At 33.1% G+C, this 20997-nt stretch overlaps 4 protein-coding genes across 4 annotated transcripts; 3 read left to right on the top strand and 1 right to left on the bottom strand.

Annotated features, from left to right (window-relative positions):
• Nucleotides 1-1436: 1436 nt before the first annotated feature.
• LOC7463179 (probable calcium-binding protein CML29) lies at nucleotides 1437-2138 on the top strand. Its single transcript, XM_002302222.3, has one exon. The coding sequence runs from the start codon at nucleotides 1482-1484 to the stop codon at nucleotides 1977-1979; it is 498 nt and encodes a 165-aa protein (XP_002302258.1). The 5' UTR covers nucleotides 1437-1481; the 3' UTR covers nucleotides 1980-2138.
• Nucleotides 2139-3825: 1687 nt separating this feature from the next.
• Nucleotides 3826-7419, top strand: LOC7463178 (small ribosomal subunit protein S13, mitochondrial). The gene is made up of 4 exons (XM_002302221.4): nucleotides 3826-4024; nucleotides 6433-6657; nucleotides 6756-6879; nucleotides 7119-7419. Exons 1-4 carry the CDS (start codon nucleotides 3830-3832, stop codon nucleotides 7190-7192), a joined length of 618 nt encoding a protein of 205 aa, XP_002302257.4. The 5' UTR covers nucleotides 3826-3829; the 3' UTR covers nucleotides 7193-7419.
• Nucleotides 7420-8236: 817 nt separating this feature from the next.
• LOC7495117 (30S ribosomal protein S13, chloroplastic) lies at nucleotides 8237-9544 on the top strand. Its single transcript, XM_002302220.4, has 3 exons — nucleotides 8237-8482; nucleotides 8955-9179; nucleotides 9266-9544. The coding sequence occupies exons 1-3, from the start codon at nucleotides 8369-8371 to the stop codon at nucleotides 9431-9433; spliced, it is 507 nt and encodes a 168-aa protein (XP_002302256.1). The 5' UTR covers nucleotides 8237-8368; the 3' UTR covers nucleotides 9434-9544.
• Nucleotides 9545-12710: 3166 nt separating this feature from the next.
• LOC7495116 (uncharacterized) lies at nucleotides 12711-14933 on the bottom strand. The gene is made up of 4 exons (XM_024594309.2): nucleotides 14200-14933; nucleotides 13859-13978; nucleotides 13302-13443; nucleotides 12711-13227 (listed from the first exon to the last, which is right to left on the bottom strand). The coding sequence occupies exons 1-4, from the start codon at nucleotides 14931-14933 to the stop codon at nucleotides 13033-13035; spliced, it is 1191 nt and encodes a 396-aa protein (XP_024450077.1). The 3' UTR covers nucleotides 12711-13032.
• Nucleotides 14934-20997: the final 6064 nt, after the last annotated feature.

Below are 20997 nucleotides of genomic sequence, written 5' to 3'. Positions count from 1 at the left end.
TAGCAGGAACCAAACGGGAGTCCCCGAAAGCAGAATCTTCAATTTTTGCGTAAATCTCGTTAATTATTTAAGTTATAAACTTTTCTACCTGCACCTCGTAGTTAATAGCACAATTTTTAAAATAACTTCAATTTATGTTTTTTTGCAGAAGAAATTGATGTGTATGCCCAAGGAATTGACACGTGGATTGCAGTGCAACAGGGGGTGAGGAGCAGGAGGTGAAGGGGAGATATCTACTGCTTGATCCTGGATGAAATATTTTTTTTGGCATGTAATCAGATGCACCGAAATTGTACTGGAGAAGGTTGTCCTTTTATTTTCATGAAAAGTGCAGATTGAATTAAATACCTAGTATCATGCTGATCCGCTAATTCTGTTCGATTGGTTGCTGAAAAGTTAAAAACTCTTAAAGATACACCATTTTCTCCAAATTTGATCGCATGAGATCAAAGGGATTCTAGCGAACGCACTTGTAACGGTCTTGTCAAACGTTGGACTAATGTTTACGTCCAAGATATGATTGTATTAGAAGAAATCAGTACGTTACAAGGCCATGAGGCCATGGATGAGCGACAACGTGGCAGAACGCTTATTATGTGGAAGTAGCTTTTCTGTCTTTGGGAGCAGGTGACCTTTTGAGGTGGATCTTAAAATTATCTAAAAAATACACTACCCAGGAGCATCTACTGACATTAGAACAAAAGAATATTTAACATCAGCTACAACTAGTGGCTTGAACTATGCCACAGTATACACATTCTGACGCGATATAATGAGTCCTCTCCACACAAATATAGAGCACGGGAAGATGGTCTTTAAACTCTGAAAAGCACGCTTGTCAGCAGATCATCATTTCAGCAATGTCTTCTTTGGGACGTTGATGCAAAGGTGATGATGCAGTCACAGGATATGCAAACCGTCAGTATACAAACATCTGTGTATAAAATGGGTGTAATCAGAAACAATTGAAAGAAGTGCTGCCCTGCTTATCCGTGTCCAGCGTTGTGATTTGTGAAACTAAAGATAGAAGAATAAGTATCGCTTTTTGAAAGAATCCTACCAAAAGCATCAAAATTGGGTATAGATGGAACCAACTTGAGCGAAAATAAAGCGATTGCGAATATATCTACAATCCGAATATTTTACAAGAAAATCTTCGCATAATTTAAAATGAGTAGGCAACTTGGATGAAATTTCAGCAAGAAGTTAATACCATGTAGCAGGCCACTTGAATTAAGTGAAATCTACGTTCCATTAACAAGGGAATCAAAGCCAACATGAAAAGGTTGCAGATAACAGTTTGGGGATAACAACAGCATTTTTCAAGCATAAGAACCTACCTTTCCTTGTACTTTATGATGACATAAAGCAACTGCAAAAGGATAACTATCAGTCTATCATCTCACATTTTTCTCTCTATATATATCGTAAAGTTGAGATGCAAAGCAAACACCAGCTTGCATAGCAGTTCGAAAGCTTCCATGGCACAGCTTGGATCCCTTTCTGCTGAATTAGAGTCACTGAACCAAGTCCTGAGCCTGATGGAGGCGTTTAGAGCCTTCGATTCAGACAATGATGGCTTTATTACAGCTGCTGAGCTTGGCGGCATCTTGGGGTCACTTGGATACAACGCAAGTGAACAAGATGTGAGTGCAATGATGCAGCAAGGAGACACTAACAAGGATGGTTTGCTAAGCATGCAAGAGTTTTTGGAGATGAACACCAAGGATATGGAGCTCGGTGAACTTGCAAACTTGCTCCAAACTGCCTTTGATGCTCTTGATGTTGATGTTGATGGTATTGTTACTGCAGAGGAATTGTACGAGGCTACAGTGAATGGCGGGTTAGATTTGTCTTTGGAGGATTGCCAAGGCATTATTGCTTCCATAGATGCAGATGGTGATGGAGCTGTTAGCTGCAATGACTTCAAGCTGATTGTTAATTCCCTTCAGATCCTAGAAAATTCATTTCTGATGTAGGATAACTAATACTATCTGGACCCAAATGGAGCTTTATTGGGAGATCGCACGAGTTTTAAGTCATAAAATTACTAGCGTTAGCATGAAGCATATAAAAAATAAGACTCCGCTTGTTCTCTACCTTTATTTTCTTGAATGTAAGCATCTTTGAGTGCCTAACATGCTCCTTATTCCTTAAATTGCAAAGTTCTACGTCGTACCACAACAGTCCACGCCGAAGCTCCTTACATGTAACAAGAACTTTAGCACCTCAAAGAATCATAATAAAGTATAATCTCGAATTAAACCAAGTCTCTTTATTCTATCTTGCCTTCCTCTTTGCTCAAAACATTTCAGATATTGCAAATATTTATTCTCTTCTATTCAGAAACAGACATGGCGTTTACCAAAATTCTCAGAAGATATAATTATGGAGACCGAAATAAACACATGTTCTTAAAATTAGTTCAACTAAACACATATCGAAGATATTTAACTAAAATGGTTGATTAAACATTCAATAACAACTACTAGCAACACCTAAACATGAGGCTATAGAAACCTAACAAAAAACTCCGCCCCCTTCTCATTCAGCGTGTGTGTGTGTGCAACCAGCAAATAAAAAGAGTGACGAGAGCAGAAGCTAAAAAAGTCATCACCATTATCTTAGGTTCAAACCCACAATCCGACTGGTTCAATGAGCAACAAATACACAACCACACATCAGACTCGAGATCCCAATAACACCCAAAATCCCAGCAACAATAAAAGCGCCACCCACAAATAGCACACTTATTGCTACGGCCGGGTGCAGAAATACAAGAATGTTAATTCAAAGCTGAAAAACGAGGAAATAACCTTTTTGATAAAAGGCAACTCCAAATCTATCCTCCCATGTCCATCAAAGCCTCGAATTGTTTTTGCGTAAAGACCTCGGCTGGAAAAATCGGTTAGAGGAAGAGGTGTAGAGAGTTGTGACTTCACCAAAGCCATAGCAGCGGCAATGCCGGAGAGGGTTGTGAGCATGGGAATGATGTATGGGTTAAAAGGTATGTAGAGGCGGAGACGGGAAGGCACAGAAGGAATGGCATTTTATGGGTTTCTTTGTTCTGTTTAGCCATGGTGGTGTTGATGGAAAAAAAACAGAGTAATAAAATGATAGAATTGTGAGAGAAAAAACACTTTTTTTTATATATGGAGAGAGAGCCTTTGTTTGTGTAAGGTAATAAATTAATAATGGATCCAGTCTATGCTGCACATTATGACTAATAAGAAAAATATTGAAGTCAAATTAAAAAGGAAATTGAAGGAGCAAAGTTGCGTACTGTGTGCTTACGTGGTGGGGAATCAAAACCAAGAAGGGTTTGCTCTGAAGCGAAAATTATAGAAGAAAGTTTTGATCTTTCTTTTACGTGTATTGTTGCCAAGTGGGAGTTCCAGACTTCCAGGAGATCAAGATTTTTTTCCCCCCATTTCCATGGATTGATGTATCAAGAAAGCAAGGATTTTGGTGCACTAAATATTTGGATTTTCTCTGTAAAATTGTGGTGTTTAAAGTGATTATCTCACAATTTTAAAGTATTTTTTTATTTTAAAATGTATTAAAATAATATATATTTTTTCTCTTTTAAAATTAATTTTTGACATAACATATTAAAATAATTTAAAAACTCTATAAATAATTTATTTAAAGAAAAAAAAATATTTAAATTTTAAAGAAAAATAGACCGGATTAAACTTGAGCGATTATATTGATTTCTTGATTATGATGATAATAACCGAAACTTATCTAATTTATTTATTTATTTATTATGTAATAAATAAGAAAACCCATCCAGGGGGGGGGAATCTTGTGCTATGGGGTTGAAAGAATGCGGTCCCAGGTTGAAGCCCAAGATCCAGTGCATAAAAGCCCATATATCTCCACAGACCCTGTTTCAACATCTTCTCTTCTTCCCTCACTTCGCTCCCAGTGGTGTTCTTCCCCTCTACGAAACATGCTTGGCCTGCGTGGATCAGTTCGATTGCTAACTGAAATCAATCAAAGTCTTCTTCAAAATGCAACAGTGAGTTTAACAAACACTTGCCTATTTATCACACGACTGCATTAGATTCACTAATTTGTTGATTTGGGGTGTAAGGACGGGGTCACTAGGGTTTATCGAATGGATTGGGTTCTTAACATTTTTATTTTTCATTCCATAGCTTATGATTCATCAATATAAGTTAAATTTAAAGTGTTTCCTTTTTCCATCGGCTGCCTACAAGTGATAATAGAGAAATGGTTGGTTTAAAAGAGAAACAATTGACCCTTGTAGAAACAGAAAGGTCTGGCTAAAGAGGGATTTCATGCATAGTTGTTTGAAGCTGTCATTACAGGCTTTGATTTTAATCGAAATAAAAACAAAATTCACTGAACTATATTTATGGGCTTTTTTGTACAATCCAGAAAAAAATTAGGATTTCTATAATACTGCATCGATATAGGCATGCTAACTTGCCCATGTGACGGAGCATTTATGTTCAACCCTCTGCATTTTTGCAGTATATGATATGCATTTTAGAAGGTGATATAAGTCATTGTCAACTTTCTGCAATCTTTTTAATGTTTAACTACTCTAGTATGGTCTGCTTCGAGGTCTAGCGCAGGTCATCTAGTGTACATTGTTGTGCTATTGAGCTCTGACATTTGTGTTTGCTCTCCTAGAAGTTCTGTTCAATCCAGTATAGATTCTTTTTATTCTTCCTGTTATTCAAATGAGGTGAACCTTTGATTTGGCGTCATTGATCTTTGTATTCTATTGTGCATTTGCCTCTCCAAGAAACAAGTTTTAAAGAATAGGATCATAATCTGAGATGCTTAATAATCAATGCATGTGTAATGTGAAATGATAAAGCGATCTGTGATGTGTTTTCTTATACTCTTGCTTCTAAATTTGGTTAAGACAATTAAATGGTAATGCCAGAAAATCTGTGAATAAAATTATGTCCTAACATTATGACAAATTGAGCAGTGTGCCATTGGGCTTTTCATTAGCTGCGTCAATGTTCATTGTCTTGCAGTCTAGTAGAATGCTTAATGGACATTTAAGGCAATTCTTATAAGTTGTGTTTTGTTGAAAAAGGACTTCAACAACTTCTTGTTTGTTTCCATTTTATACTGTAAAGGCAGCTCATTTTCCTTGAACCTCCCTCTAAGCCTGAATTTCAGGGTTGGGGGTACTAAGAAATAATTTACTTACTTTGCTCTTAAGAAAGCCAACATAGCATAATAATCACAGGGAAGGAAGTAATGTCAAGTTCTTAGCTTTCTCTTTCTGGTAGTGGGTGAACAGCAACTGTTATGTTCTCCATTGAGTAATGCTTAGAGCATGGCTTTAAAGTGGCATGCAATTTTTTCACTCGTCTGAATTTGGTTGCGTATTTAAACCTGCACCTGTCAACCAACCAGTTTTACATTGTCCGAGAAAATGAATCTGTGTGATAGCACGATCTAGATGATGCACCCTAATCATCAACAGGGGCTTGGTCATAGTAACCTGTTCTTATGAATGCAGAGGCTGCTCTTTTAAAATTGGTTTCTTGTGATACTGTAAACAGGTCTGTAAAGTCGTTACATCTGCACAGTATTTATGATTAGTGTTCCCTTAAACCAATGAAAAAGTAAAGTTTGTTTGTGAAATAACCTTGTTAAACTAGTTGTCCAATGCTTCCATGCTAGTGTCTATAAACTACCAAACATTGATTCATCAACTAAAAAGGTAAACAAACTCTATTGGCTGGTTGAGATAGTCGAGGATGTTAACCAGAACTAGAATTTATTACTTAATCTTCGATTATTTTGTTTTGTATATTATGTTTTTGGTTTTAGTTTCCATTATGTGAAGCTCTCTTTATTTGTGTTTCTCTGTTTATTGTAGTTCTGGAACTCTGAATAATCTAAAAAAATGGAGTTTACAACCCGAAAAGTGTGAATGGATTCACTTTTACTGCAGCAAACAAAGCATTGTATGTGTTTTGTTTCTTCTATGACCTCTTATTTTACTACAAATGTCCTCGCATAACAAATTATAGAAGCTTGAGAGGTAGTTTGAAATGCTAATCAGGTAAGTATAGTGATTTTGATATATGGTAAAGGTTGATCTGAACTAGTTTTTACGCAAGACCTATGGAGGTTTGCTTAGGTTCAGTATAAAGAACAAACAAATGGTGTGATGCTATTCATTCTTTTCTTCGTAAAAAAATGGTAGCAAATTGATAATTTTTTATATATATACATATGATTTTCCACATAACAGTTATCCTATCTAAAAAGATGGAGTGTACTCATTTTTAATGGAGATTCTGGTTTTTTGGTGTCTCAAACGGATTAAGTTAACACAAAAAACTGAGACTTCTTAATCTTAAAATTTTTTTCTCAAGTCAAGTGGGGATTGTTTTGGATGCTGGTGTCAATAATTACTACCTTTTGCAGTTCCGTTGCCAACGCGTGCAAGGTCTCCGTGTTGGTAACACTGAGATTCCTAATGACAAGAAATTGGAGGTTGCTCTTCAATACATTCATGGAATTGGCCGCAAAAGAGCTCATCAAATACTTTGTGAATTAAGCTTGGTGAACAAACCTACCAAGGATTTGACTGGAATAGAACTCAACTCTCTTAGAGAAGAAGTCTCCAAGTACCTGACTGGACCAGATCTGGTAAACTTTCTGCCCGCTCTATTTTCTCTTTCCTCAAACTCGTGACTCTATCTGCCAAAAAAGTTCCTTTCTAACTTATTCAATTTTGAATCTTTTAGGCGCGACGTGTTAAAGCTGATGTACAGAGATTGGTAGACATCGAGTGCTACAGAGGATATAGGCATGTTGAAGGGTTGCCATGCAGAGGACAGCGCACCTCAACCAATGCTCGGACCAGAAAGGGTAAGTGGGTTCTATTCCAGGAATGAAAGCCTCCTGTGAGCATAGTGGCTTTTGTTTATTCTCTATTATTGATGAATTACTGAATTGTGACATGTCTTGCGTATGGAATGAGACTGGAGTGCCAAGTCTTAAAAAGTATTTTGAGTCAACCAAACTTACTATCTTTGGTGATGTTCATGGTGTCTTGTTTATATGATTTCTTTATTAATTATTGTGTTTTCTTTTCTGTTATTGCTCAGAACACCAAAAGTATGGGTCTCAGGAAGTCGCTGAGCGGATTCGGAAACATCAAGAAAGAAGTCAAGCCAAATGATTCACACAAGAGAATATGCGATAACTGAAGTTTGATGAGTTTACTAGATTGTAGCTCCAGCAGTGACTAGTATTCTTGTTTCTAGTTAGCGTATCTTTGGTTTCTTACTCGTGATTTCCTGTCTGGCAACCTTCTATCAGTATTGTCTCCTGCCAAAGTGAGTTTTGGGATAGATTTTGGATTTTCAGAAATTATCATAATTAAAAGGGAGTGAATTTGGTTGCTCATAGCAATTGTGATCATTTATATGCTGGAATGAATTGGCAGCCTGTAAGGTTGGGATGCTCCTGGTGTTGTATTGTGCCCGGTTTGGGATAGAAAAATAGTAAGCAGCCAACTCAGGACTGCTGCATTCTGTGATAGGATTTGCACCCATCAATTTTTGTGCCTCCCCCGTACTCGGATGTTAAGGGCTTACAGATTTGATGACGAGTCTGGACCTCTAAGTGCTCGGGAGAATAAATGGATTTAGAAAATATTTACGTTCTGTTATGAGAGCAGGTTTCATCTGAACAACTTGATGGATGATGGTCACTATACTGAATTACTAATGGTTATAATCCTAGCAATCCTTGCAAAACCAATGCAGAAGCTGAGGCAAATGATACTTGGCTATTTGCAAAATCTTGAAGTTTCGTTAATGGCTGATGAGCGATGTGCTATTCTTGGAGAACGACTCAGTGGAAATGAAAATTTCGTTAGGCAGTGAGGGGGGTCTTTATATTACCATCTTGGATCTTAATAGGATGAAAAATGGTGAGAAATCTTTTTTTTCATGAATGCTGCCTTAGGGTGCAGATGGTCCATTTAAGTCCCAACTGAAACTTGAAATAATGTTATTGCAAAAAAGCTGGTTCGAAAATTACCATAAAAGAATTTCTGTAATGTCTTCGCTTTGTAACCATTTACCTTGGGCTGGCCCAAGTTACTTAGAAAAGAATGAATTTTTCTTTGGGCCAGCTCGACTTTGAGCTGTGGGCCGAGAAATATGTTATCCAAATTGGCCCTCGATGACGCGAGTAAGAGTAACAACGATTACTCTACCTCTAGGGGTGTGCTCGTTATTCCCTGTTAAGAGGATAAAGCGATTGAGCAACCCCTGGAGCTCACAACCGCTCTGTTTTGCACGTTACTAGAAACTGCAGGAAAATAAAATCCTGATAGACGGAAAAGAAAATGGCGCAAACACTGGCAATGCCTGTGGTACCCTCTCTCTCTGCGATATGCAACGGACTAAAAAGTACTTCTCTCTCCAACTCCATCTCTCTTCCTATTTCAAACCCTCCCAAGGTAACCCTCCCATTTTTTTTTCTTCTTATACTTCCAATTTATTATTTCTTTTTTTCTTCTGGAAAATTAGAGAATTATATGAGAAAGGGGAATGATAAATTATTTTTGCATTTTTCTTTCACTCAGTTGTTATGTCCGTTAAATTAGATTCGTATGAATTTGGGTGGGTTAAGTAATTGTCGTTAACCAAGCATAGATTGGGCAGGTCATTCATATTGAAGAAATATAACTTCCAATCCATGTTGTAATTATGTAATTCGATACTTTACTTCTCTGGTTATGGTAGTGGTTAGCTTAATCTCAATTGGGATGCTTTTTCTTTTTTTTCTTGTTTCTCCTTGCAATGTCCTGTGTAATGAAAAATCGAAGAACTAAAAGCAGTTTTTTCCTTTCCTGTTTTGCTGATGAATTAAATGGGAGATCATGCATTGTGCTTTGTGTGCTGCTTTGTTTTTCTCCTGTTATATTTTAGGCTGGCAGTCTAAGCATCCGATGTGCCCGTGTTGGAGGAGTGGAGATTCCAAATAGCAAGCGAGTCGAATATTCTCTTCAGTACATTCATGGAATTGGCCGCTCAAATGCTCGCCAAATCCTCTCTGATCTCAGCATGGAGAACAAAATCACCAAGGACTTATCAGAGGAAGAGCTCATTATTCTTCGTGATGAAGTTTCCAAGTACACAATTGAAGGAGATTTGGTAATCCTGTTTTTTCATGTGTCTGATCTTTTTTGATATTTTAGTGCAGCTTTTATACCTAAGCAATTTGATTTTGCATGCCGCAGAGGCGGTTTAATGCCCTCAATATAAGGAGGCTGAAGGAGATTCAGTGCTATAGAGGGATAAGGCATATTCAGGGTTTGCCATGCAGGGGGCAGCGCACAAAGAACAATTGCCGAACCTTGAAGGGGAAGAGGGTTTCTATTCCAGGAAAGAAGAAAGCACCTCGTTAGTGAAGCAGGTTATGTTTATCTTGTCTAGTTGTTTGTAATTTGTGAATTGAATTTGTGTGAATCAATTTGTATTACTGATGTTCTTTAGTTAATCAGATTGAGTTTCTGATATCTGGAAGTGTTTCGGCATGATTCGAATTTTCCACTCAATTTTGATGTTCTGAATGGTATGGTACTTGTGCTTCATCATTCTTTTCACATGCAAGTTAATTCTTATAGTCAATAATCCTGGGTCCTTCAAAATATAAATGATATGATCCTTGTGGAAATTGTGAGCATATATCTAAATATCTGTAAACTTTGAGAACTGAGCTACACGTGATGTTGCACACGTGCTCAGAGTAGAAAATATAGAAAGGTTTTGAAAAGCCTAGTGAATGATGGCATGTCCATTCCCAGAACTTTATTACATTCTTGCACAGTTGCTAGCTCCAAAAATCTCCTCATCTGTGGGTCAATTTTGTGTTGATTCCATGTGAAAAATACACAGCAGTAATTTAGGTAGATGTTTTTACCCTTGGTGATCAAATATTTTGCCTTGCTCGGTTTTCCAAGGAAAATATCTCCTTGCTGTTTACCTGTGCTCATTTGATCACAACACTCAGAAATATCTTCTTAAACCATTTGATTTGATTTTACCTGCTGATCAAGAATTTCAATAGGGATAAACAACCACACAAATGCATGTAATATTTCGTTGTTGGACACCCAAAATCTATGAGATATCTTGTGTAAATACGCTCAATATATTGGTGGGACCTCAACTTCAAATAGTAATTCAATCACAAAACTTTCCTAGATCAGCATATTCTTCTCCAATAAGTATTTCTATTTGATGTAGAGTTTTCTGTATTTAACTTTTTTTTTGTTGAATTAGAATTGTCTTTTAGTGTTTCTTTGAATATGAATTTGAATTGAATAAGTAATTTTTTCTATTCTCTAAATTATTGAGAGTTGAAGTGTAAATTTGATGACTTAGAACTCATCAAAAGGAAAAGTCTCTTTTTTAGAGGGTTTCTTATCGCTATTTAGATTTTATAGTCATAATTTTAATGCACTTCAGGAATTTTAGAATTTTAGGGTGCACATGATGTGGTGCAGGATGTTAGACACACACATATAAAACACATTTTTCCCTCTTCTATGATTTCCTTTGTAAACTTCTCAATGTTTAGAATAAAAAAATATTTTTACATTTATTCCAATTATAGTTAATAAAGTTAATAAATTTATCATTTCAAGTTTATATGATATTAGTTACTAGTTATAGTCAAAATATAAAACAAATACAAAATCTTCGAGACAGACAATTATTTTATTATTTGCTACTTTTTTTTCACCCCATTATAAAAATGAAAGTTTAAATTTTCTCCTAATCAAAAAATTATTCACTTAGATTACATCATATAAAAATATATTATAATTGGTAACTATAGAAGCACAACTACTAAGGGAGCTTTTGTATTAAGTAAAATATTTTAAGAATAAAAACAATTTTACAATATTTGATAAATAATAAAGTGAAAGATATGATAATACTAAAATAATGATGATGTAATATAATGTTGAGGTGATGGTTGTTGGGGTAATGGTTGTGATGGGATAAGGGTGGGTGGGTGGTGGAGATGGTGGTAAAATGGAGGCAATGATGAAGTGGTGGTGGAATAGTTATTATGGAATTATTTGGTGGTGTCAGGGTGGTGTTGGAGGCCAAGGTGGTGTTTATGGTATTTGAAATATTTAAATGATATTGTATGTGTCCATAAAATACTTCATAAAAATTCATTAACTGTAAATATTCTATATTGATTGGTTTTGTTTAAGGTATTTAACAAGAAATATATATTGGAAAATTAGAATAATATTTTTTTTATAAAATATTTCACATTAAAAATACTTAAAAGTTGCCGTCTAATAGGAATATCAAGGTTTGGTTTTTTTAAGGTTTTTATGGTAAAGTTATTCTCTGTTCATGGACCAGTACTTACACGTCAAAACTAAGTTCCCTCCTTTGACCAAGTCTTAATTGAAAATTTAATAACATGCATGATAATATATAATTAAATCATATATATGTTATTACATGAAATTTGTGTAAATTAAAAAATTAGTAATCACTTAGTAACACTAATCCTATTTTGTTAAATTATCATAGTGATGAGTGATGAGCCAAAATTTATCAGTATTTTAAAAAATAAATTTATCGATTCAAACCCATTTTAATGATGGCTCATATATAGAAAAAAAATTTAAAAAAAAACAGATTTTTGACTCCAGCACTAGACAAGTGAGCTCGGGCAATGCACTTGGCGCTTTTGGGCCTGGGGAGCATGCCTGGTGCCTTTAGGCATGGGTAAAATACAAGATTATTTTTTTTATCATGTTAATGTTCACGTCACATATATTTATTCTTCATTAATATTTATATAAAAATTATTTATCAAAGGTGAAAACCTTTAAACCCTCTCCCTCAAGCAAAAAATACAAGATTTAAATGGGTATGTATACTCTGTATACCATCCGGGGAAAGATTTTACAATTTCCTTTATATTTTAAAAAGATAATGTATCCTCCTCGCATACACATTTTTAAAGTATATATCTTTTAGAATATTATTGCATTCTTTTTTTTTATATAAAATTTCTGATTTTATCATCAGAGAACAGAAATTCCTGACTTTATCATCAGAAAATCTCTACATGACCTTCTACAGTATTCAGTACCGGTCACTTAACAAGTAAGTAACACCTGCTGCTATCACACCTCCTAATTTACTTCTAATTTACCAGACCTGCTATCATATCTATTGATGACCTTACTTACCCATCACCACCTAGAAATAATTTCTATCTTTATCGTGTATGGTGTATATTTTTTATAAAAATAAAGACAAACAATTTTTTTCTTTTCATATTCTTTTTATACCAGATCCATCCGTATCATATCTTACAAGACAAGTTTAAAGTCCAATATTAGACAATTATTGAAAAAACACCCACAACCTAGATATAATTTTAAAATTATCCTTGAAAATTTTTTACATTTTGAAATGCTAATATATAAAACGAACTTCAAAAAAGATATTTCAAATCAAAAAACACTTTAAGAAACAAGTTCTCCTATAATACCAAACTTAAAATAAATGAAAAAACATAAAATCTGATCAGAATGCAATTGTTGTTGAGTCTACGCTCCAAGAGTTCAAAGAACTCGTGAGGGCTAAAACGCGATGATAGGAAAGCATGGGACCTAAAAAACCACAAGGTGTACTGGAACATCAAGCAAACTTCATACAACATTTATGACGGGATTGTCCTGGAAACAAACACATCGAAATCCCATGCCAGTGTTTCCAATTCACCCATTGATTTTGACCGTCCATCTTCAGCAATCCTAGGGGGGAAATGAAAACAAGGGCAAGCTAAAACGTAGTAACGTACCACCACAACTACTAGACACCACTAGCATAGACTATGCATAATCCTCCCAAGTAAATGAGAGGAGCAGAAAAACCAAATCCTAATCATTCAGCTACAACACAGAGAGAAACAAACAGTATTTCCTAGAAATCAAAAGGCAGAAGAAACAAGGACTTTCTTTTACTTGTTGAAGGATTTCCTCCGACTGAAACAACCTCTTTCCAATGGAAAAGCTGGGTCTACACGCCTTCCAACAATACTAGGTGCGGTCTGCCTCCACCCATCACGTGCAGGCAGTAGAACAACAGGCAAATAGGCATTGGTATGACATGGAAACACAGAATTCTTGTAGCGATTGCAGAGGGCATCTTTTCCCTGAATTGAACGAAACATTAGGAAGGGTCGATGAATTCTATCCAGGTATAGAAAAATTTGGAAACCAGATTCACCTGGATAGTTGCCAAAGATACTTCACATGTCTTGCGGTTTGCACCGACATCCCACTTGTACTTATTGAAAGCTTTGCGAAATCTCAAGGCTCCAGCTGCATTCGTGAAGTTGACAAACGCATAACCCAGATTTGCTCGTCTCCTATTATGTAAATATCAAATTTCACAAGTTCACATTTTCGACAAGGACAAGATTTTGGTTTTACACACCAACACTGAGGAATTGTTCTTGTGTTGTATAAAATGGAACGAGACTGATACAAGCGGTTACACTAAGTTCCAGAGAGAGTTGAACAGTTAAACTATTGCTAAAGTCGAAGTTGGTATAGCAAAATTTACGATTTGTCAACTCCTCGATAACAGAACAGCTTGGCTTATCTGTTACACTAGAGAGGAGAAACAAAAGCTAAGCTACTCTAGCATGAGATTCTATATACCCCATTATGTCATCCAACAGGCTTGTAGACGAAAAGGAGGAACAGCAAGGCCAGACATCTATGCGAAATATCAAGTAAGCTGATTCTTAAATGTACAAGTGCTAGGCAAAAGTTACTTACACAAAGTCCATGGGCAAGTAGAAAAAATCGAACTCTGATTTAACACGATCAAATCGCTGCATAGCCTTTTGATTCTCTCCCAAACAGTGCACGTCCAGTATTCGCAGTAAATCATGCCTTCTACTCCATGGCCATAAATTAAAAGGAGGAGTTATTGCTACTAACTTAATATCTTATAAACACCAAAAATTTAGTGCCCGCATATAAGGTAATTTCTAAAAACCATAGCAAACATCAAAATCAGCCATATACCCAATATAGCAAGAGACCTAAATTAAATTTAACAGAAGATTGAAAGAAAACAATTATAGAAGAAAGTCTTGATGAGAAAATTAACCTACCCAAGTTGATTTGGAATATTCTTGATCATTAAAGTAGTTTTTCCTGCTAAAAAAACTTCATCGGTACTACAAGAAAGTACCCCATCCTCCTCCTTAACACTCAACCCCTGATCATCACCACTACTCTCCCCATACAGCTTAGATTCAGTCTTAGGCACCCATAATTTCTCCCCCAAAAAAACCCCACCATCTCTTCGCTTTGCCCTTAAACGAGGAGGTGCAACAAACCTCCTGGCACCTCCACCAAAAACCCTCTTTTCCACGTTGCCCAAAACCCCAGAATAGCAATCCTCACATTTCACTCTTTCCTCAAATTTGACAGCCTCGGATTCTTTTAAATTCTCACCGGGGGTACAGCATGTTCCTTGGTTTCCACTGTCACTGTAATAAAGATGTGGATAGGGCACAGTGAAAGGCTGCCTATAGACGTTGTAGTAGGCAGTGGCTTCTTGGTACACCCAAGCTTGGGTCAACTGGTGTTGCACGGAGAGGTAGGGATTGGCGAGGAACCCAGGAACCATGTTGGGCACTGATCGAGTCACCCACGCTAGTTGAGATTGCAACTGTTGTGGATGGGAGCCATAAATCTCTTGTGAAAGCTGGGGTAGTTTTGAGGGTAACACGATCATTCCACTGTTTGGTGGTAGAAATGGCGAAGACACACTTGCTTCGGCTCTCGTGTAAGGGGAAGCCGAAGGGTTCAAAGGTTTAGGGTTTGGCGCGTTAACAGCCATTTAAGAACAAAATGTCCAAAGTGATATTATATATAGGTCAGAAACAAGAGGGAGGTATAAATTAATGGAGTATCAGTGTCCGTTGAGTGACAGGGACGGTATATAAGCCAAAACCAGATTAAAAAATAACTGAAGATGGTATTGATAAGCAAAGAAATAACAAAATTGAGGATCAAGGTGGAGTATATATACGTAGATAATTTATACGTATTAGTATGTATGGTGAAGCAGGCGGTGCAGAGTGGAAGAGATAGGACAAGTGCTGCAAAGGAGTAGGTTGCTAGGGTATGAAATGATGAAAATTGAAACTGGAGACTACTATTATATCTCTGCATTAAATGCAGCCTGAGTTGAAGGACAAACTCAGTTTAGCTATGGCGGCGTGAAATGAGAACGAAACTCTCTCTCATGCATGTATAGTGAAATCTTCTGCTGTCAGTGATCTGCTCTCCCATTGTTCTTTTTTCTTTGCAAGATGGTCACCCGCTTTGTCTGGCATTTACGGTTGTTTTTTATAATATTTTTAATTTTAAATATATTAAAGTAATATTTTTTATTTTTTAAAATTAATTTTTAATATTAACATATCAAAATCATTTAAAAATATTAAAAATATATTAATTTAAAAAAATAAACAATTTTAAAATTTAAAATTTTTTAAAAATATTTTTAAAATACAAAAACAAATAATATTAATGTTTTTTATTTGTTGCTGCTTATGACAACATGGTATTATGAAGAAATGAAAACTGATTTTTTTATAAAATTTGAATCTGAACGAGATTAATATATAAGAACAAAAAACTAAATAATTTGAAGTTTTCGAGGTAAACTCGAGATGTGAGAAGACATCACTTTTAAAAGTGGTTGTGGGAGTTTCTGTTATTTTTTAAAATATTTTATTTAAAAATATATTAAAATAATATTTTTTTAAAATTTTTTTTATATCAACATAATAAAATAAAATAAAAATATCAAAAATATATTAATTTTTTAAAAATACAATTTTAAAACGCAAAAATTAAGAACATGCTTCTTTTTATTATGATTTATGTTGTTTTTTTAGAGTGTTTTTATTTATAAATAAATTAAAATAATTTATTTATTTTTAAAATTTATTTTTAATATTAATATATTAAAACAATTTAAAATAAAAAATAAAAAATTTAAAACACGGTCATGCCATATTGCCAAACAAGTTATATACTTACATGGTTTGTAACAAACATGGTCACTTTTTTTCTAATATTAAAAAAAAAATATAAGGTAACACTATAGTTTTTAAAAAAGTAAGGAAAATTTGAAACCCAAGCCATTATCTTAACTAAAATCTAATATTGTGGTAGCGATTGTTTTTTAAAATGTTTTTCATTTAAAAATGCATCAAAATATTTTTTTTATTTTTTAAAATCATCACATCAAAACTATTTAAAATCACCCAAAAAAATAATTTTCAGTAAATAAAAAATATAAAAATTTTAATTTCTTTCATAAATGTTTTTCAAACGCAAAAAAAAACATGACAAAATGAAAGGGATCATGCAGAGCAATGACCTGGAAAAGCAAATAAAAAAAAATATTTATATCTAATCAATTAATTAAATTAAATTAAAATTCAAAATTTTTTTTTCGAGAGCTAAATTTAACAAGGAATGACAAATAAAAAAACTCGAGATAGCCCGTATAATTTTCAAAATCAATAAAGAATCATATAGAAAATAAATAAAAGAATAATGAAGCTCAATCTCATGTTAAATAAATATCCAATGGTGATATTGAAAAACTATAAGTTTTAAAAGGGAAAAATAAAAATATGTAAATCTCGGCGAGCCTCCTAGACTTGGATTAATCTTTCAAATCCACAACTCATTACACGGGCTCAATCAAGAATCTCAATTCCCAGTCAATTTTATGTTGAGGGATGAAACATAAAAAAAAATTATTTAAATGATTTTTCAAAAAATAGCAATAAAAATGATGATAAAATTTGATACAAAATAAAACAAAATGATGAAGAAATCATAAAAAAATCAATTTAAAAACTATCTCAAATAAAAAAACAACATTCAAATGAATACATATCAGATTTTACATATAAAAAAATTAAAAATTAAAAAAAAATCTAATTTTATAAATTATCTCATATAAAATAAATAATAATTCAAAAAATAAAGACTAAATTTAAAGGATAAACAAGTAGCAGAGCTACATTGAAAATTTGAAGGGCCTGGGACATGATTCGAGGAGAAGAAACAAAAAGATCATTGGTACTAAACCGAAGATTCATTTACCATATGCACCACCTGGGAATAGAGGGGTTGCAAGACAATTTCAACTGTGCCTTAGGGCCTTTTTGTTTCTGCGTTTCAAAAGCGCTTTTGACAAAATTTGAAAATTTTTTATTTTTTTATTAACTTGAAATTAATATGTTTTTAGTGTTTTCAAATCATTTTGATGTGCTGATGTCAAAAATAATTTTTAAAAAATAAAAAAAATCATTAGCATGCATTTTGGCACGAAAAGCTATTTGAAAAGCAACCGCAACCACACTGCCAAACAAACCCTTAGAAGTTAGTGTTTGGTTGTCAACAACATTGTATACGTGACCACTACCCACATGTGCAACGCGTAAGCCACTTTTTTAATGATAATATTAATGTCTATTAAAATTACCAAATCACGCTGAGTAGACTTAATAAAAAAAAGATAAAAAGACAAAAACACTCATGAAAGCAAATTAAATAAATTTGTATGTGAAGAGTAATTTAGTAATTTAATTATGTTTCAATACCAAAAACTTCTGAACATTAGTTTTAAGATATTTTGATTTTAAAAATAAATTAGTTATTATATTTAAAGATTGATCTGTCTCCTTCGATATAATAATAAGATATGGATCCTATAAAAATATATTTTATTACCCTTGAGTTTATTGAATTTGTTTAAAAAGGGAAAAATAATCATTACATTGATTCAATCTATAATATAATAAATCCAAGGCTAAACTAATTCACTTATCCTTTCTTCTTCTTCTTCTACTTGTCCCTTCTTCTTTTTCTTTTTCTTTTTCCTTTTTTTTTTAAATAAAACCGTGTTATGAACTGGATTTCAGGAACGTTTGGGAACGCGGCTGCGGCGGCGTTCCTAAAAAATTTAATTTTTTTTTTACTAAAATTTAATATGGTTTGTATATTTTGGATCGTTTTGATGTGCTGATGTCAAAAATAATTTTTTAAAAATAAAAAAATATCATTGGCATGCATTTTGGCACGAAAAGTTATTTGAAAGCATCCACAACCACACTGCCAAACACGGTCTTCTTCGTCAGTGCAGTGGTTAGATAAAGCTTTGTTGATAAGGCATGTCTTGAAAATAAAAGGTTTCCAACCGAGTACATTATGGAGTTGATTATAAATGAGTTTTGTAGTTTATGAAAATAAAAAATATATTATTTTTAAATAAAAATATTTTAAAAACTAACCATTACTACAATATAAAATATAATTTTAGGAGCGCTTCTCAATAAATTGCGATGCCTCCAGTAGCTCAACCAGGTTTGGTATTCTTGGCAACGCAACTTTGAAAATATTATATTATTTCCAGGTACGCAACTCCGAAAAAAAAAAAAAAAAGATTGTGCTTTTGGGTGTGGTGCAACATTTACGTATGTTTAAAAAAATTATGAAAGTTACGGTGCTAGATGGAGCGCAATATTCATTTATCCCAAATTTCAGCACGGATGGGGTACTAAAAAATTATTTGTTATTAAAGATTGCACTATTTCTTGGAACGCAATTCTTCATTTTTTTTTAAAAAAAATAAATTTATTAAGTTGTGCTATTTGCAAAATAAATAAATAAATCTTAAATGAGCTGCCTGAAAAAACCCTCTTAAAATTCCGGGCACTGCAATTAGTGCCTACCAGACCAAAACTCATAATCAGAGTTATATCCTTGTAGATATTGTAGGTGGCTTTTCTAAAAAGAACCTCCTTTTTTTTTAGTAGTTTTATATGATATAAACCAACTACTATAAAAATAACTAGCGTATATATGCAGCATCTTCATTGTTTATATTTGATCAGGTGAAACAACTGGATCTTTTTTTTTTCTTTTCATTTTTGAATCATTTTATAGTCAGATTAAATGAAATTAGGTTTAAATTTATGATAAATGATGCGAACCTATGAATATAAAAATCCAAAAACTCATAGAGAGATTGATTTATTTTGGAAATGTAAGATTATGTTTTAATTTGAACTTGACCCGACAGAAACCAAAACCACAAAGAATACCACCTCCACCATGTATCTATATCGAGACTCGCACGAGAAATATAAAAAACACTATAAAGATTGACCGATTATTCGATAAGTTTAAGCAATTTAATCAAAAGTTAAAATATAATAATCACTCACAACACATATCACATACAATATGCGGTAACTTTCTTACTCTTGTCAAACCGAATAAGATCATTGTATAAGAGTATTTATATGTAGATTTTATAACTAATAGGTCAAACATGCACAAAATTTAAATAAAGCTAAAATTAATTAAAATTAGATTTAAAATAATATAAATAAATAAAATTAGATTTTAAATAATATAACTTCTCTGTTTTTTTTCTGTTTTTTTGTTTAAATTTAATATAATATGATGGACTAATAGGAAAGCTTCAAATCTACAAATAGGCAGTTGTGTTAAAAAAAAAAATCCGAGCAACGTGGTGGTTACCAGAGGCTCCGTGGTTGATGGTTTTGTATTGTCACAGGCAGCGTGTCCATGCGATATAAGAATCAATAATTTTTAAGTGTATGTGAAAAAATACAAGAATAATTAATTTTAAAATTCATATAAAAAATAAAAAATAAGTATTTTTTCTGAGTGAATATCCATGAATAAGTTTTTTAGTATATTTATATATTAGATTTATATATAAATATTCATACTATTTAATCAAAAAAATTGCTGCTATATTAATTCACTAATTTTTTAATTTTCAGTGATAATTCTCCTATTTATCCTAAATGGCCTTTCCTATCCATGAATAAGTTTTTTAGTATATTTATATATTAGATTTATATATAAATATTCATAAAATAATTGTTAAAAGTACTATAAAAAAACTCTAATACTATTTAAAAAATATGACATGATCAAACAATTTTTAAAATATTATTTTAATAATTTCATTTGAAAAATTATTCTACGATGTAAAAATAAAAGCGATGGATATAAAGGCCAAGAGGGCCCAGCCTAAAAAGGAGAAATATAAAAGAGGATGCATCATCTTTATAGACATATTTTCTAATAAATAAAAAATTAGAGTCTTTGTTTTTTTACCTTAAAATCTAAATTTTAACTTATTTTAACATGTTTAAAGAGAAAAATTACTTTCATTAAACTTTCATCTCCAAAGCTAAGCCAATGACCTAAAGACTAAGCTGTTTTTTAATCAAAATGTTATTGGCCAAAACCTTTATCTCTTCTTTCTCAACACCAAGAAACTAAATAATGATAAAATAAAGTTTTTGATTAAAATATAAAATTAAAAATTATAGGGACCAAATAAATATAATAATAAAAATATTTTAAAGACAAAACTATAGAGAAATAGTGCAAATCCATAATAGTTTGTTTATTAGTACCACCTGCTATAATAAAAATAACATACAATACAGTTGATAAAGTAATGTAATTTCCCACCACATGGCATGGCTCAAACATGACGCAGAACAATAATATCGAAAACTATAATTTTATATAAAAAAAAATTTATAAATATGTTATTGCTAGGCAATGGTGGGTGATTACGAGCGAGCTTGATTTTGTTCCAAACAAATTGAATTGTTTAATAGATATATTTATGGATCATTATGACAAATCTAAACCCAAGAAGAGGTTTGATTACGCCGTACGAGCGTAACAGTTTTAAAGAACTATAATTTTTTATCCAATTATTGGATTACAATCAAATTTTTACAAGAATTTTTGAAGATTTTTTTTCCTACAATAGCATTGTTATGCGAATCGCTGGATCTTTAAATATAAAAAATCTAACA

Source organism: Populus trichocarpa, chromosome 2 (assembly GCF_000002775.5).
Source record: "Populus trichocarpa isolate Nisqually-1 chromosome 2, P.trichocarpa_v4.1, whole genome shotgun sequence".
Lineage (NCBI taxonomy): Eukaryota > Viridiplantae > Streptophyta > Magnoliopsida > Malpighiales > Salicaceae > Populus > Populus trichocarpa.
The sequence above is the reverse complement of the archived record's forward strand: the minus strand, read 5'-3'. Positions and strand labels throughout refer to the sequence as shown.

Excerpts from the sequence above, each read along its gene's own strand:
- LOC7463179 (XM_002302222.3), top strand. The coding sequence starts at position 1,482 with ATGGCACAGCTTGGATCCCTTTCTGCTGAATTAGAGTCACTGAACCAA.
- LOC7463178 (XM_002302221.4), top strand. The coding sequence starts at position 3,830 with ATGCGGTCCCAGGTTGAAGCCCAAGATCCAGTGCATAAAAGCCCATAT. Across the intron at positions 6,658-6,755 it reads ACCTGACTGGACCAGATCTG|GCGCGACGTGTTAAAGCTGA; the intron begins GTAAACTTTCTG and ends TGAATCTTTTAG. Across the intron at positions 6,880-7,118 it reads CAATGCTCGGACCAGAAAGG|AACACCAAAAGTATGGGTCT; the intron begins GTAAGTGGGTTC and ends GTTATTGCTCAG.
- LOC7495117 (XM_002302220.4), top strand. The coding sequence starts at position 8,369 with ATGGCGCAAACACTGGCAATGCCTGTGGTACCCTCTCTCTCTGCGATA. Across the intron at positions 8,483-8,954 it reads CTATTTCAAACCCTCCCAAG|GCTGGCAGTCTAAGCATCCG; the intron begins GTAACCCTCCCA and ends GTTATATTTTAG. Across the intron at positions 9,180-9,265 it reads ACACAATTGAAGGAGATTTG|AGGCGGTTTAATGCCCTCAA; the intron begins GTAATCCTGTTT and ends TGCATGCCGCAG.
- LOC7495116 (XM_024594309.2), bottom strand. The coding sequence starts at position 14,933 with ATGGCTGTTAACGCGCCAAACCCTAAACCTTTGAACCCTTCGGCTTCC. Across the intron at positions 13,979-14,199 it reads AATATTCCAAATCAACTTGG|AAGGCATGATTTACTGCGAA; the intron begins GTAGGTTAATTT and ends GCCATGGAGTAG. Across the intron at positions 13,228-13,301 it reads TATCTTTGGCAACTATCCAG|GGAAAAGATGCCCTCTGCAA; the intron begins GTGAATCTGGTT and ends CGTTCAATTCAG.